Genomic DNA, 14,106 nt, shown 5'->3' on the forward strand with positions numbered 1-14,106 from the left:
ATGGATGATGGAGAGGAAGGAAGAAAGGGGAGAAGTTCTGTGACGATGAGATGGATTGGCGCTCCGGTTTTGGGGGTTGCCACCCACGACACCGATCTTCTTCTCTACGTCTCCGCCCATCCGTCTGCCCGGTATAATCCCCACACCACCGTCGGCGCCCCGCGTGGTATCTGGGAGCTGGGATGTCTTCAATGTTTTGTTCTTTCCTTGCGCACCATTCTTTATGGGGTTTGGTTTTTCCGCCCTCTTGACTGCAAGAAAGCAGCAAAACTTTGTAGCCTACCGTCACTTTGATTGAGTAGCGAGACACAAAACTGAGACAAAAAAAGTCCAAAACTATTATTACATGCCCAACTTCAATTGCACCCGCGTGACGTGAAACATTACGAGGCCTGTCCGAGCAATGCTACGGGGAAAGGCTCCCAAGTTCATGACAGCGTCCTCATTTGAACAGAGCTGATGTCACATCGTGTCATCTACCCCTTTCTAGCCACAAAAACTGTGACTCACTAATCCCTGAGTTCATACATACACAGAAAATTGGTGGAGCTGGCGACAGCTGCATCGTCAATTTTGTTGCTACCCTGCCCTCGACATGAACTTAATGCAGAAAGTATTCTATAACTAGCAAGGTGAAGTTTTAAGCTGTGGCTCGATATAGGACAGGGGTTTCGTGGTTTTGCATAATTTAACCGTATTATGCAATGCGTAAGCTGGCTATCTTTGCCTCACGGGCCGTTGCGAGGCGGCAAAAACGGCGGCATTGGAGGCGGCGGCGTCGGCGGCGTGGTGTCAAGTTTGAAGGAAGAAATGAGATCTGACCGAAGTTGCGGGATGTGATGATTGTTTTTTTGGGACGAAAAGTTCGAGACGGGAAAGAATAACGCCGTGAATGTCTCGGATCTGTATTTATTGGCGGATATTGATTCCAAAAATGGCGAAAGATGCTGTTGTCTGCGTTCCTACCTTCTATGGCCGAGATACATGTCTGAGAAGGCAATGATTCTGGTTGTGGGAGGGAACGCTGTCGTTGTTCTTGGAATGGTAGATAAGTGGGCCTCCACTTACACGCAGGATCCGAGAAACCCGGAGCCGGAGCCGACGTTTCTACAAAGCCGGCAGATAATGGATCCACTCTTTCCCGGCGCCAAGGACCGATTTGTCCGGTCATGCGGTGTTGGCCGGATGCAGTGTTGAATGAATATTTTGTATATCATGTGCTGAAACATAATCTGGCTTCTAAGCTATTCCTCGACATGTTTTGGTTACTTCGCCTTCTACTGCTGGTTGAACCGATTGACTTCGTCATTTTTTGCGTATTCGCAGCCGCGCAGTCCTCATAATTGCATATACGTAAGGGAATGACCTTGTATCGTAAAATCAGCGCTATTCCTAAAGCGAGGTGTCTCGATAAGATAAGGCTTGCCGTCGCGTCCTGCATCATATGCAGCGCGCGCTCAAGCCTTCTGGACCTAAGCCAACCTCATTAACGAGCCAAAGCAACTTCAAATTTGGCAGCCTCCGCCGACTCAATTGGCAATTGAGGGTTCCATCTCTAATTCAGTAGATTCCATTTGATGTAGGCCAAAGCTCTAACCTTACTTTTCAGGATCTAGCTGCTGGGGGGAATGAGGTCAACCTCAACCTTCAAGTTCATCACCCACCCTTGATTGCTTTGATTGCTTCCTTCCTCTCTCATCCATCTACAGCCCGGCAGATCTAAGCTTTTGCATCGCAACATGGCTGCTAAGATGTCAGTCATAAACACCCGGTCCTTCAGCGACGTCACAACCACTGACCAGATCAGCTTCGTTTTCGGTAGCATCAATGGGCAGCTCCGGTCTGCCTTCGGTAAACTCTCAGCATTGCACGCCAAAAACGTCTTCAGCTTCGCAATCGTGACGGGGAACCTATTCGGTGAGGTACAAGATGATGACCAACTCACTGACCTACTCGAGGGGCGCATCGATATCCCATGCCCTACCTACTTCACAGTAGGCACCGTATCGTTACCTCTGCGGGTCGTCGAGAGAATTGAGAAGGATGAGGAAGTTGCGCCCAATCTTCATTACCTGGGCAAACGCAGCGTCACAAAAACCTCCGAAGGTGTGCGCATTGTGGCCTTGGGCGGCGTAGTGGACCTAAACATCGTGGCCGGTCTGTCCAAGGAGCAGCATGAGCCCATCCACACCGAAGGGGACGCCAAAGCTCTTCGGGGAGCTAACAATGCGGACATCCTTCTCACTGCTATGTGGCCCACAGATGTCTGGAAGAATAGCTCCAAGGCGAAGGAGCTACAGATTGGTTCGGAAACGGCACCTTCAAGTCAAACCATCGCAGAGCTCTGCGAAGCACTGAGACCTAGGTACCACTTTGCTATGTCGCCCGACAATTTTGCCTTTGAGCGCGAGCCGTTCTTTCCAGATGCCGCGGGCGAAGATAAAGAAAAGGGCATCGATCTCACTCGTTTCATCTCACTCGCACCCTGGGCGAACACCGCCAAGGCCAAGTCCATGTACGCCTTCACCCTCAACCGGGAAGCCGTCGTCTCCCCGCCCGTCGGAAGCACCCTCACCCCCTTCTACAAGCCCTCGCCCAAGAAACGCACGTTCGACCAAGCAGAGTTCAGCCGCTTCTCCAGCGGCCACCACGGGCACGACAACGACCACCGCCGACGCAAGCACCACCGCCGCGACCGCGAGCGCTCCCCACCCCCGGGGCCGGACCGCTGCTTCTTCTGCCTGTCCAACCCCAACCTGCCCACGCACATGGTCTGCAGCGTCGGGGACGACGCGTACCTCGCTACCGCCAAGGGCCCGCTCCCCGCCGCCGACAGCTTCGGGGCGCGGGGGCTGGCGTTCCCGGGCCACTTCATCATCACGCCGCTCACGCACGCGGCGTCGCTCAGCGCCGCGGCCATGAGCGAGGACGAGGCCGGCAAGACGTTCGCCGAGATGGCGCGGTTCCGCGGCGCGCTCCAGGGCATGGTCGCCGGCGCGTCGGGGCGCAAGCTGGGCGCCGTCACCTGGGAGATCAACCGCGCCCGCAACATCCACGTGCATTGGCAGTTCCTGCCCGTGCCGGCCGAGATGGTGAGCAAGGGGTTGGTGGAGGCCGGGTTCAGAGTCCTCGCGGAGGATATGAAGCTGGGCAAGTTTGCCGTGAAGGAGTTTGATACGGCGGATGCGGTGCCGGGGGATTATTTCCGGGTTTGGATTTGGGCGGAGGAGGACGGGGAGGATGGCGGCAAGGTGGTGGGTAAGAGCCTGCTTCTGCCGTTTGACGAGAGTGTGCGGTTTGACTTGCAGTATCCGCGGAAAGTGATGGCGAAGCTGCTTGGGCTGGAGAACCGGACATTTTGGCAGGACGTGGTGCAGTCGGAGCAGGAGGAGGCTGCGGATGTGGCGGCTTTTAGGAAGGCGTTCAAGGAATGGGACTTTACGCTGGCTGGTTAAGCAGCGATATTACTCTCGGAACGGACAGACGACGGGGGCTACGGGGCGTGTACGGTCAGTGACCCCACGGGGACTGGGGTTAAAACGACATCAGGGGATCAGGGGCCGGACACCGTGGTTTGGCTCAGATAGCCAGGTTTTTGATGGGCCTTCAATAGACGAAGAAGGAAAACTAATCCGACGGAGCACCTCGATTGTATCGTCCTCCTACAGTGCTAAGACCCTCCGTTATCAGATCCCACAGGTCGACCATCCGCTCGACCACCCGCCTGGCCATCCGCCCGATCATCCATCCTATTCTCCACACCACCCACCCATCGACCTCTATCCACTTAGTTCGTCGAGTACTGCGCAATCCTGTTAGAACCCCAAGCAGAGTTAGTCGTCATCAGATTCCCCCCCAAGATATAAGTGAACTGAAACATACTGCTTAACTCGCGGCTTATACATGGTCGCCCCACCGCACTTCACGCACCGCAGATTGTCGTTGGACCTGAACCTCCAGGTAAAGCCGCACGCCGCGCACCTGTAGGGGACCCTTTGGTCTGGCGTGGGAAAGGTGGAGCGGGCGCAGCCCAGCCGCGGCTTGACCGGGATGCACGCCGGCTGGTTCACGTTGTGGCTCGTCGCTGCGGCGCTGACGATGTTGCTGCGCCTGATAGGGGACTGGATGATGACATTGGCGTCATTGTCGGCGTCGTTGTTACGACCGCCATTGTTGTTGGTCGTAGTGTTGTTGATGGAGGGGGTCCTGTTGCCGTTGTCGTTGTTGTTGTTGTTCTCTGGCTGAATGACGGGTTGACGTACAGGTGGTACGTAGACCTCGCGAAGGGACATCATGAACAGAGTATATGTAGACTGATTCTGACAATTAAGAGGACGTGGTTGATGTTGGGCTAGTCAAGTGTAGCATCAACTTGTCAAGTGGTTGATGGCGTGTAAGTGGGAAAGTTTAGTGTGTTGGAGCGGCCAGGAAAGACGCGCCATTTTAAGAGTCAGATCTCACTGGAACAGTGTATTAGTGACTCTGCACTGCTAGTATTGTTCTTAATCTACCACTATTTTCGGGAAGGTGCTGAGATTTCATCTCTTCTTCGGTTGCTCTTTCCATTCACAGGTGGTTGAATATCACAGTGCCGAGGAAACTGAAAATTAACTGTGTGCCTTGCCAGCTATGAAAGTTATGCATAAAACGGTGCCTTGGCAGATACCCCACCCCTCTCTTATCGGCGTTATCTGGACTCGGCTGGCGCTCGCCCGGCCAAAAAAATTAGAGGCGATCGAGGTGTGGGCGCTGTTGTGCCTCCAACTGCGCGTCGCTGTCGCAGAGGAAGGATATTTCAACGGCATCTTGGGACGCCGCCACCATGCCTTCCACTACGTCCGGCCGTATTGTTAAGACCTCTAGGGGTTCGAAAAAGACACCCCACCAAAAGAACCACCGATGGGAATCATTTAGCACCAAAATCTCGAAACTCCATTCCCTCGATCCTCTCCGCAAAGTCCGCCGCCACGACCTCGACGCCGAAGATCTCGATGCGACGACCTCATACCTGCGCAATGGCTTGGACAAATGGGCCGAACTCAACATTTCCCGGCCATACATGGCCTTCAAGCGGCAGATTAACCCGCTTACCGAATCCCTCGCCCAAATCCTTTACCATGAGGACCGCATCATGGACTTGCTGGCCGAGTACATCGCAAAGCACGAGAAAGAATCCCTCGAACCTCTGCTCGACTTGGTAACAGCATTCGCCCACGATCTCGGTGTCCGATTCGAGAAGCACTACCCGCGCGCCTTGGCCCTGATCGTCAACTTAGCCGGGAAAATCCACGACGTCGAGGTTATCGAGTGGACCTTTGCCGCCCTGGCCTTTCTTTTCAAGTACCTATCGAGACTACTTGTCCCCGATCTCAGGCCAACATACGATGCTGTGGCTCCCCTCATGGGCAAGGCGAGGAACCCTGGCCACATTGCACGGTTCGCTGCCGAGGCCATGAGCTTCCTGGTCAAGAAGGCGTCGGCCCCCAGCCACAAGGACAAGGCGTTGCCGCTGCTGGTAGAACATGTGAGGGGGGATCTCGACGGTATGGCCGGACAGAAACAGTTCGAGCTGTACAGCCAGGGTATCATGACCATGTTCGCCGAGGCAATCAAGGGGGTGGGCGATGGCATCCATTCAACAGGACCCGAGATCTTTGCCGCCCTTCAGCGACACGTCCCCGAGAAGGAACTGGAGTTGCCAGAACAGGCTGTTTGGACGGGAGTCTGCTGTGGCGTGCTCACCAGCATCATCCACCACACCAACGTGGATACTTTCAGGGCCATCGAAACGAGAATTGTGGAGGAGGCATCGACTGGGCCACGCGCAGCACTGTTCATTCAGGTTTTGGGGACTATGGTCGGTGTGCGGAAGGGTACCCGCATCCATGATTGGGCAACCGTTGTGAAAACACTCGGCCAGTTGCTCGTTTCTTTCTCAACCCGGAAGGAACAGGTTGAAGCCATGGACCCATCCCAAGTATGGCAGAGAATCATCGTCAACACCGCGGTTGTATGGGGCCGAGCTCCCATCGATGCGCTTCTCCCCGCCCTATCCACCTTCAACGGAATCATGACCAAGGAGCCCCTGATGCGATGGTATATTCTCTTTTGTTCGTACTTCGCCGATCTTAATTCGGAGAGATTCCGCGGTTTGTTTATGAAGGACTTTCAAAAGTGAGTCCACTAGTTTCCGCCTCAGACCTCATGCTAACGTGGCTAGGTTTATTGTTGCGCATTGGTCCCAGTGTGCCAACGAAGACGTGCTCTGTGTACTATTACCGCGCATGGTGGAAGCTGGCGGACTCCCGACCCCTGGAGAGAAAGAGACCTTCCAGCTCCCGCAATCGTGGCAGGACCAGATTGTCAGCAAGTTTGTCAGGCTCGGGGACACTCCTTTTCCGGAGAGCGGCGGGTTCGGCAAGGACCCGGAAACCTGGAGAGACAAGTGCCTACCGAAATACTCGGCACGCTTGCGTGTCTTGGAGGCGACCTTGGTGCATCCTTCTACGAACGCCAGGATAGCCGAGGTTTTGCTTAAGAAGCTGAAGCTTGCTCTCCGGCCATCTTCGTCACTGCCGACCGACGAGGCACATTTCATCCTCAGCGATGGCTTCCGCGCCTATCTCCGGATGTGTGCCCCTGCCGGCTCCGTTGATCTAACCTTGGCGCCGTTGCTAAGGGCTGCCGCACCACGGTTCTGCCGTTCTCCCGCCTTTCTCGAAGCTCTGTTGGACTACGAACGCGAAGTCAGCGGAAAAGTTCAACGGTCGCCTCAAACCAGCAATGGCGACGGCCAGCAGGAAGAAGACCCGTTGCTTAGGTGTTTAACCGACAACCTATCCACGCCATCCCACGAGCTCCGACTCGCGTCCCTCAAAATCCTCGAAATATTGGAGTTCACCCCCGACTCCAATTCTGCTCTGGCCACCATGATTCAAGTGGAAGAACTACCCCTGAACCTCCAGAGTGTTCGGACCATCGCAGTTCATCTCCGCAAACTCAGTCAGGTGTACTCTCACATCGAGCAGGACTCCTGGCTAATCCGAGCCATTCCGGCATACCTGTTCGGCATGACGACAGTTCCCCTGTCACCCGTTTGGGACGACGCCGTTGAGGCAATGAAAAAGGTGGCAGAGAGCAAGCAAGGGGAGGAGGCATTGGCCGATATCGCTTTCGAATGGTTGGCAGTACCAGCACCGCAGTGGACCGGGCCTTACAAGCCGCCTGCGGAGGACAACCACAAGGCCTTGACCAATTTTGACTGCCTAAATTTGATGGCTCTCAATGAAAGTGCCAGCGGCACGGGAAGTGTCATGGACGACCCCTCTCAAGACATGCTGAGCGCTTTTGAGGAGGGCCAGAAGATTATCGAGTCCCCCTCAGAACGAGCACGTAGCAAGGCGCTCAAGGCGTTCACTGCATTGCCTGTCCTGGCCGAGAAGCGGTCCAGGAAGCTAGTGCCGTATCTATTTTCGTTTACCGAGGAGGGTGAGACGCAGTCGGAAGAGGCCGAAGAGGGTGCCGAAGAATCACCAGAAACCAGTTGGTCCCTTCCCGACCGGAAGGCTCTCGTTGGGGTATTCGCGCAGTTCAATAACCCCCGAGTCCTCTACCAGAGCCAAAAGGTGTACCAGGCTCTGCTGAAGCTACTAGCAAACGGTGATATCGAACTTCAAAAGCTGGCTCTCAAGTCGATCTTGGCCTGGAAGAATGATTCGATGAAGCCGTACCAGGAGCATCTCGAATACCTCCTCGACGAGGCGAGGTTCAAGAATGAGCTCACCGTCCTCTTCCAGGGCGACAATCAAATCCGACCCGAGCACCGTCCGGAGGTTATGCCAGTGCTTCTCCACCTTCTGTACGGCCGCACTATTTCCAAAAAGGGCGTGGCGAGTGGCCGGCATGGCCTCCATGCAACACGTCTCGCTGTTATCCGACAACTAAACGTCGACGATATGGGCAGCTTCCTTGATATTGCCCTGGGCGAGCTTCGAAGCATTCAGGTGGTCGATGCCAACGGGCTTCGCGAGAGCGTGTTGGCCCACGAGACTCTCCCAGTCCGGAAGCAGGTCGGCCTGCTCAACATGATCGAGTCCATTATCAATGAACTCGGGACGAGCGTGTCATTCTATATGGAGCCTCTTGTCAACGCGGTCCTCTACTGCCTTTTCTTTGCCTGCCGACAGCTTGGTGCTAGCTCGGAGGAGCAGGATGCTGAGGATTCGGACCAGACTCAGAATGCTTCTTTGTTCAGGGTTGTGCGGACAACAGCTCTCAAGTCTCTGTGCAAAATGTTCCAAAACGCACCGGATTTTGATTGGGTCCGGTATCGGGATGTGATGGTGAAGGAGGTCATCAGCCCCCGGATCGATAAACTTCCAGCAGAGACTACGCAGGGTGTCTCTGCTACCTGGAAGCTCCTCAGCACCTGGTCCACCCTTTCCAAGACCGCATTGTTCCTCTCTGTCGACAAGAGAGTCCTGCCCAAGGTCGTCGAAACCCTTGGGCTCGAGAAGGGCAAGGATGAGGTCAAGGTGTTTGCGCTTGAGATTCTCAAGAACCTCATCAATCTCGCACAGGCTCCTGCGGCCGAGTCCGAGTTTAATGATTTGATCAAGTCTGAGCTCTTGGGCCCTAACATCGATCTCATACTCAAGGAGATCAGCGGTCTGCTACGCGACCAACCCGATATTGGCCGGGACTTGCTAGGAACCGCAGTCGATACGGTCGTGCTCATTGCACCTATCGTAGAGACATCGACCAGTGTCCAGGACATGGTTGAGATCGCCACATTCCTGCTCAACCAACCATTGCGCAAAGTTAGCCCCAAAATCAAGGGGTCAATTCTGCTGATTTTGAAGCAGTTTATTGTGCTGGAAGACCTTCAAAGCAATGCGGAGTTGAAGGGCAAGGTTTACGACACTATCGCTTCGCTGTTTGGATTCTTCAAAGACCAGCAGAACCGACAAACTCTCGCTGAAGTTCTCGAGGTCTTTGCCTCCCGAGAGACATGGACGCAGGAGGTGGCCGGGATTTGCCGCGACCTCAACTCTTACGTCGTCCGGCGTTTGGATCGGCCGGACTACAACACTCGGCTTTCAGCCTTCAACTCGATCACCAAAGACCGCGATACACCGTTCACAATCGCCCAGTGGAAGCCCCTGATTCACAACCTTCTTTACTACATTCAACAAGATGAGGAGTTCGGTGTTCTTTCGTCCAACGCCGCCGACGGTCTCTGCAAGTTCATCTCGGCAGCTGAAGAGGCCTGGACGAGCCCGCAGCAGGCTGCCTTTGTCGAGGTTCTGTCCAACATCATCCTGCCGGCCATTTACTCCGGGGCTAGAGAATCCTCAGAGACCGTGCGCCGCGAGATACTGCGCCTATTTGGGTTCCTCGTTGCTCACCTGCCGAAGTGGGAGCCGGTCGCTGACCTTGTTCCCTTGGTGCCCGTGTCCGACGACTCCGACCAGGCCTTTTTCTTCCATGTCTTGAGCCCGGCAGTATCACGACAGCTCCAGGCTCTCCGGTTGCTTGAGGCGGCAAACGACAAGAGCGAGCTGCGCAGCAAACATATCAGCCAATTCTTTATCCCCCTCTTTGAGCATTTCATTTTTGATCGTCCTGAGGGCGGCGATGACCAGGGCTTGAGTGCACAGGCGACGAACACCATTGCGGCCCTAACCGCATCTTTGGAGTGGCAGCAATACCGGGCCATTTTTCGGAGATTTGTCTCATACGTCGAGACGAAACCGGATTGGAAAAAGCGCGTTATTCGTCTTCTCGAGAAAGAGGTGGATGCGTTGTGCACGGCGGCCTCTCAGGGGCCGGGCGATGCCATGGATGTCGACGGTGAGACGGCTAGCACGGAGCGCCGCCGCCTCGCTACTACCCTCCCGAACCAGGAGAAGCTCGGCGTGGAGATCATCAACAACTTCCTGCCCACACTACTCAAGTACATTCACGACAAGGATGAGACCACGGTCAGCGCTAGAGTTCCGGTGGGAGTCATTATCGCCAAGCTTCTTACCCTCCTTCCGGAGGAGCGCCTCAACGAGAAGCTCCCGAGCGTTCTCACAGACATCTCCCACATTCTCCGGAGCAAGGCGGTCGAGTCTCGCGACATGGCTCGTGATACCCTTGCCAAGATCTCCGGTATCCTTGGCCCCGAGAAGCTCGAGTTTATTCTCAAGGAGCTGAGGGGTGCTCTAGTGAGGGGCCATCAGCTGCACGTACTCTCGTACACCCTGCATTCCATCCTGCTGGTCGCCATTCCAACGTTCAAACAAGGCGATCTTGATTATTGCCTGCCGTCCATCATGTCCGTCATCATGGATGATATCTTTGGAGTCGCAGGTCAGGAGAAGGATGCCACAGAATACGTGAGCAAGATGAAGGAAGTGAAAAGTAGCAAGAGTCAAGATTCCATGGAGTTGATCGCGAAGACTGCCTCCATCACGCGCCTTGGCGACCTCACCTTCCCTCTGCAATCTCTTCTCCAGGAGAAGCTCGACATACGCACGACCCGGAAGATCGACGAACTGCTTACTCGAATCACGAAGGGCCTCCTGGAAAATCCAGCGGCTGCCTCGCAGCAAATCCTCGTATTCTGCTACGAGGTTGTTCAAGAGGTATACAAGAGCCAGAAACCGGACGCCGAGGTCAAGATCGACCCTCGGCTCAAGAGATACCTCGTTCAGAGGGCTGCCAAGAAGAGTGACGGTGGCGTTACTAGCAAGCACACTTATAAGCTCGTCAGGTTTGCCATCGATATCCTCCGGTCCATCTTCAAGAAGCACGACAGCCTTCGCACGCCTGGGAACGTCGCCGGGTTTCTGCCCATCTTGGGCGATGCAGTGTTGTCAGCAGAAGAGGAAGTCAAAATCGCATCCTTCAAGCTTCTCATCGTCCTGGTCAAAGTACCCTTCAAGAACGGCGATTCGAGCAACCTGTACAAGGTCGCTCACAAGGAGGCAATCAAAGCCATCTCCATGTCCCCGACCACCACGTCCGACCTTGCGCAGTCGGCACTCAAGCTTCTCTCCGTCACCCTCCGAGACCGCCGCGAGATCCCCATGAAGGATGCCGCGCTGGACATGCTGCTCACGAAGCTCAAGGACGACCTGACAGAGCCCATGTACCGACACGTCACATTCAACTTCCTCCGGTGCGTTCTCGACCGCAAACTCGAGACGGCGTCGGTGTACGACACACTCGACCACGTGGGCACCATCATGATCACCAACGACGACAAGGACACGCGCGACCTGGCGCGCGGCGCCTTCTTCCAGTTCCTGCGCGAGTACCCACAGAAGCGGAACCGGTGGGAGAAGCAGCTCAAGTTCATCGTAGCCAACCTCAAGTACGAGCGCGAGGGTGGCCGGTTGTCGGTGATGGAGGTTATCAACCTATTGCTGAAGAAGTCGGCGGACGAATTCACCCAGGAGGTGGCGGCAACGTGCTTCATTCCCTTGGTGTTCGTTCTTGCGAACGATGATAGCGAGAAGTGCAGGCTGGCGGCTGCCGAGCTGATCAAGGAAGTCTTCCGGGTGTCGGACAAAGAGCGGTTGTCTAAGTTTCTGACGCTTCTGCGGTCGTGGGTGGTGCAGGATGGGAACCTAGCTGTGCTGAAGCTGGCTCTGCATTCATTCGGGCTCTTCTTTGAAGGCCGGGAGCCGAGCGCTAAGGACAACAAGGACCTTCTGCTTGTTACGAGCAAGTTAGTCGAAGTGCTCGGGGACGAGGAAGCGCTCGAGGCCGACTGGGAACTGGCTAATATTGCATTGACAACGGTTCAAACGCTAGTCCAGAAGCACCCGCAGAAAGTTCTGGCGCCGGAGTCGGATGAGTTGTGGTCCGAGGTCCAGGCATGCCTCGCCCACTCGCATACCACCGTCAAGCTTAGCTCCATCAAGCTGCTCAGCATGTACCTGGCTGATTTCGCGCGGAATGCGGGCCAGGGGCAAAAGCTGCCGCTGACAGGGTCACACGGCTTGGGGCTTGCCGACGACGATGTCAACGATTTGGTGAGACTATCGCTCGGCATTCTCTCGGCACCGGAAGTCGACGAGGCTCTTGCCCAAGAAGCTGTCCAAATCATCATGTTCCTAGGTGGCTACCTCGAGCCAGAAAAGGCCGAAGATGAGGAGGGCGATGAAGAAGACGAAGACGAAGACAACGACGCTAAGGAGTCCGCGCGACACGCCGACATGAAATACCTTTTCTGGAAGCTTTCCTCGATCATCCGCAAGGAGCGCCAGCCCAGACCCGAGATGCTCGTCAGCAAGCTTGCAGCCATGGAGCTCCTCGAGACCTTCGCCGTCAAGACGCCGACCGACACCTTGCTGGCCTCGGCCAAGACCATCCTCCGGCCGCTGCGCAACCTGACAGACCCATCGATCCGCCAGCCGTTCTCGCTCAACGAGATATTCAAGACGCGCTTCGACACCCTCAAGACCAAGGCCCAGGCTATCATGGAAACGCTGCAACGGCGGCTGGGCAACGCCGAGTACACCAAGGCGCTGCTCGCGGTGGGCGAGCACATCCGCGAGAGGCGGCAGCAGCGGTCGAGCAAGCGCAAGATCGAGGCGCTGACGGCGCCGGAGAGGTACGGGCGGGAGAAGCGCAAGAAGTTCGAGAAGAAGAAGGAGAAGCGGAAGACTAGGGGGCAGGAGCAGAGGGAGCATCGGCATAGCTTCCAGTAGATGGGGGATTGATGGGTTGGCTGTGCTGTTTGAAAATCTTTGTGTGGGTGGGTGGTCTATTTCTAATTTGGAGTTATACAAGATAGTGTTACATGAGATTTGGTGTTCTCGGGTATGCCAGCGCCGTCGTCAGATCCACTCACATCGTACACGCTCCATCTCCCCTCCCCGCGGTCATCATACATCCGCCCCCTTACACATTCGTGCTGCCTCGACCCCACACAGCTCCACCAGGAAGCAGGAAGCCACCCATTATTCCTCCACCTTCCTATCCCCCGACCTAACGCTCTTAAAAGTCGACCCAGGCGGCAGGTCCTCCCCCTCCCCCTTAGCCGCCTCGACCTCCGCCCAGGGCTCCCTCACACTACTGGTCCCGTCATCCCAAAACTCCAGGTCGCCTTCCTCGCCCAGCGTGCCCTTCTTGACCAGCTCGCCCTTGTCGCGCAGCAGGTCCTCGACCGTCATGGCCTTGTCGCCAAAGATGCGCAGGTGGTCGCTGATGACGTGCCGGTTCTTGCAGCTCGGGCACGCGATCAGCACCGACCCGTGGTGGTACCCCTGCTTGGACACGCGGTGCCGCGACCGCGTGTCGCACGGCCGGCAGGTGAAGGTCAGCTCGTAGTGCGGCTGCTGGCGGATGTTGGGGGCGGCTTGTTGTTGGGGCTGGGATTGGGGCTCGGCCGGGTCGGGTTGTGAGGAGGGTGTCGAGGTGGGTGTGGATGTGGCGGTGGTTGTTGGGGTCGATCCTGAGCGGGTGGGAGTCGGGGTTGTTGGTTGTTGGCTTTGGCTGAACGGAGAGCCGTTTCGTGGCCGGGGGATGCTATGGGCAAGGCGGACTGTGGTTGATGCGACAGATACGGGGAGGTGCCGTCTCGAACGAAGGAGGGAGAGCGTTGCCGAGGTTCTGGCTGGGGCCGGTGAGGCCAACCTTGCGATAGTTGGTATTGACACGAGAGTACGCTTTGAAGCCATGGTTGTACGGTTTGTTGATCTGAGATTGCGAATGAAACGGGGGCAAATTGTGGAAATGTAGTTGGAGGTCGATGAGGTCGAAGTACAGACGTGAGCAAGAAGCGGCACTCGCCGCCACTCTCCAAAAAAGTTGTTATCGATAAGGCGGAGCTCACTGCGCCAAGACCCGAACCTTGGCCACATCCATGATGGATCTTCGGCCTAGAGGGCAGGAGGGGCAATTAAGGCGGGGATGCACGGGGCAGCACGAAGCTCCAGGCGCCTTTCCACGATTGTTCTCGTCGAGACTCGAGAGACTGCACAATCTACTGCGAATGCTGTGCAACGAAAGCTTTAACTCGGCTTCGCCACTTTTTTCCTTTACTGTTTTTAAACCGCAAAATCCACAAACCGACAAACGGCAGAACAAAGATGCTAATCCGGTACTTCG

At 55.8% G+C, this 14,106-nt stretch overlaps 4 protein-coding genes across 4 annotated transcripts; 2 read left to right on the forward strand and 2 right to left on the reverse strand.

Moving 5' to 3' along the window:
* The first annotated feature begins 1,653 nt into the window (after positions 1–1,653).
* B0H64DRAFT_22633 (CwfJ C-terminus 1-domain-containing protein-like protein) lies at positions 1,654–3,644 on the forward strand. The gene is made up of 2 exons (XM_062799651.1): positions 1,654–1,753; positions 1,808–3,644. Exons 1-2 carry the CDS (start codon positions 1,740–1,742, stop codon positions 3,453–3,455), a joined length of 1,662 nt encoding a protein of 553 aa, XP_062664278.1. The 5' UTR covers positions 1,654–1,739; the 3' UTR covers positions 3,456–3,644.
* On the reverse strand, positions 3,622–4,522 carry B0H64DRAFT_22644 (uncharacterized protein). Its single transcript, XM_062799652.1, has 2 exons — positions 3,883–4,522; positions 3,622–3,812 (listed from the first exon to the last, which is right to left on the reverse strand). Exons 1-2 carry the CDS (start codon positions 4,293–4,295, stop codon positions 3,788–3,790), a joined length of 438 nt encoding a protein of 145 aa, XP_062664279.1. The 5' UTR covers positions 4,296–4,522; the 3' UTR covers positions 3,622–3,787.
* A 258-nt stretch (positions 4,523–4,780) lies between these two features.
* B0H64DRAFT_22647 (armadillo-type protein) lies at positions 4,781–12,830 on the forward strand. The gene is made up of 2 exons (XM_062799653.1): positions 4,781–6,174; positions 6,221–12,830. Exons 1-2 carry the CDS (start codon positions 4,823–4,825, stop codon positions 12,702–12,704), a joined length of 7,836 nt encoding a protein of 2,611 aa, XP_062664280.1. The 5' UTR covers positions 4,781–4,822; the 3' UTR covers positions 12,705–12,830.
* B0H64DRAFT_381804 (DNL zinc finger-domain-containing protein) lies at positions 12,808–13,864 on the reverse strand. Its single transcript, XM_062802826.1, has one exon. The coding sequence runs from the start codon at positions 13,857–13,859 to the stop codon at positions 12,957–12,959; it is 903 nt and encodes a 300-aa protein (XP_062664281.1). The 5' UTR covers positions 13,860–13,864; the 3' UTR covers positions 12,808–12,956.
* Between the last annotated feature and the right edge of the window lie 242 nt (positions 13,865–14,106).

The sequence above is a fragment of the Chaetomium fimeti genome, assembly GCF_033439085.1.
Source record: "Chaetomium fimeti strain CBS 168.71 chromosome Unknown B0H64scaffold_1, whole genome shotgun sequence".
In the NCBI taxonomy this organism is placed as follows: Eukaryota; Fungi; Ascomycota; class Sordariomycetes; order Sordariales; family Chaetomiaceae; genus Chaetomium; species Chaetomium fimeti.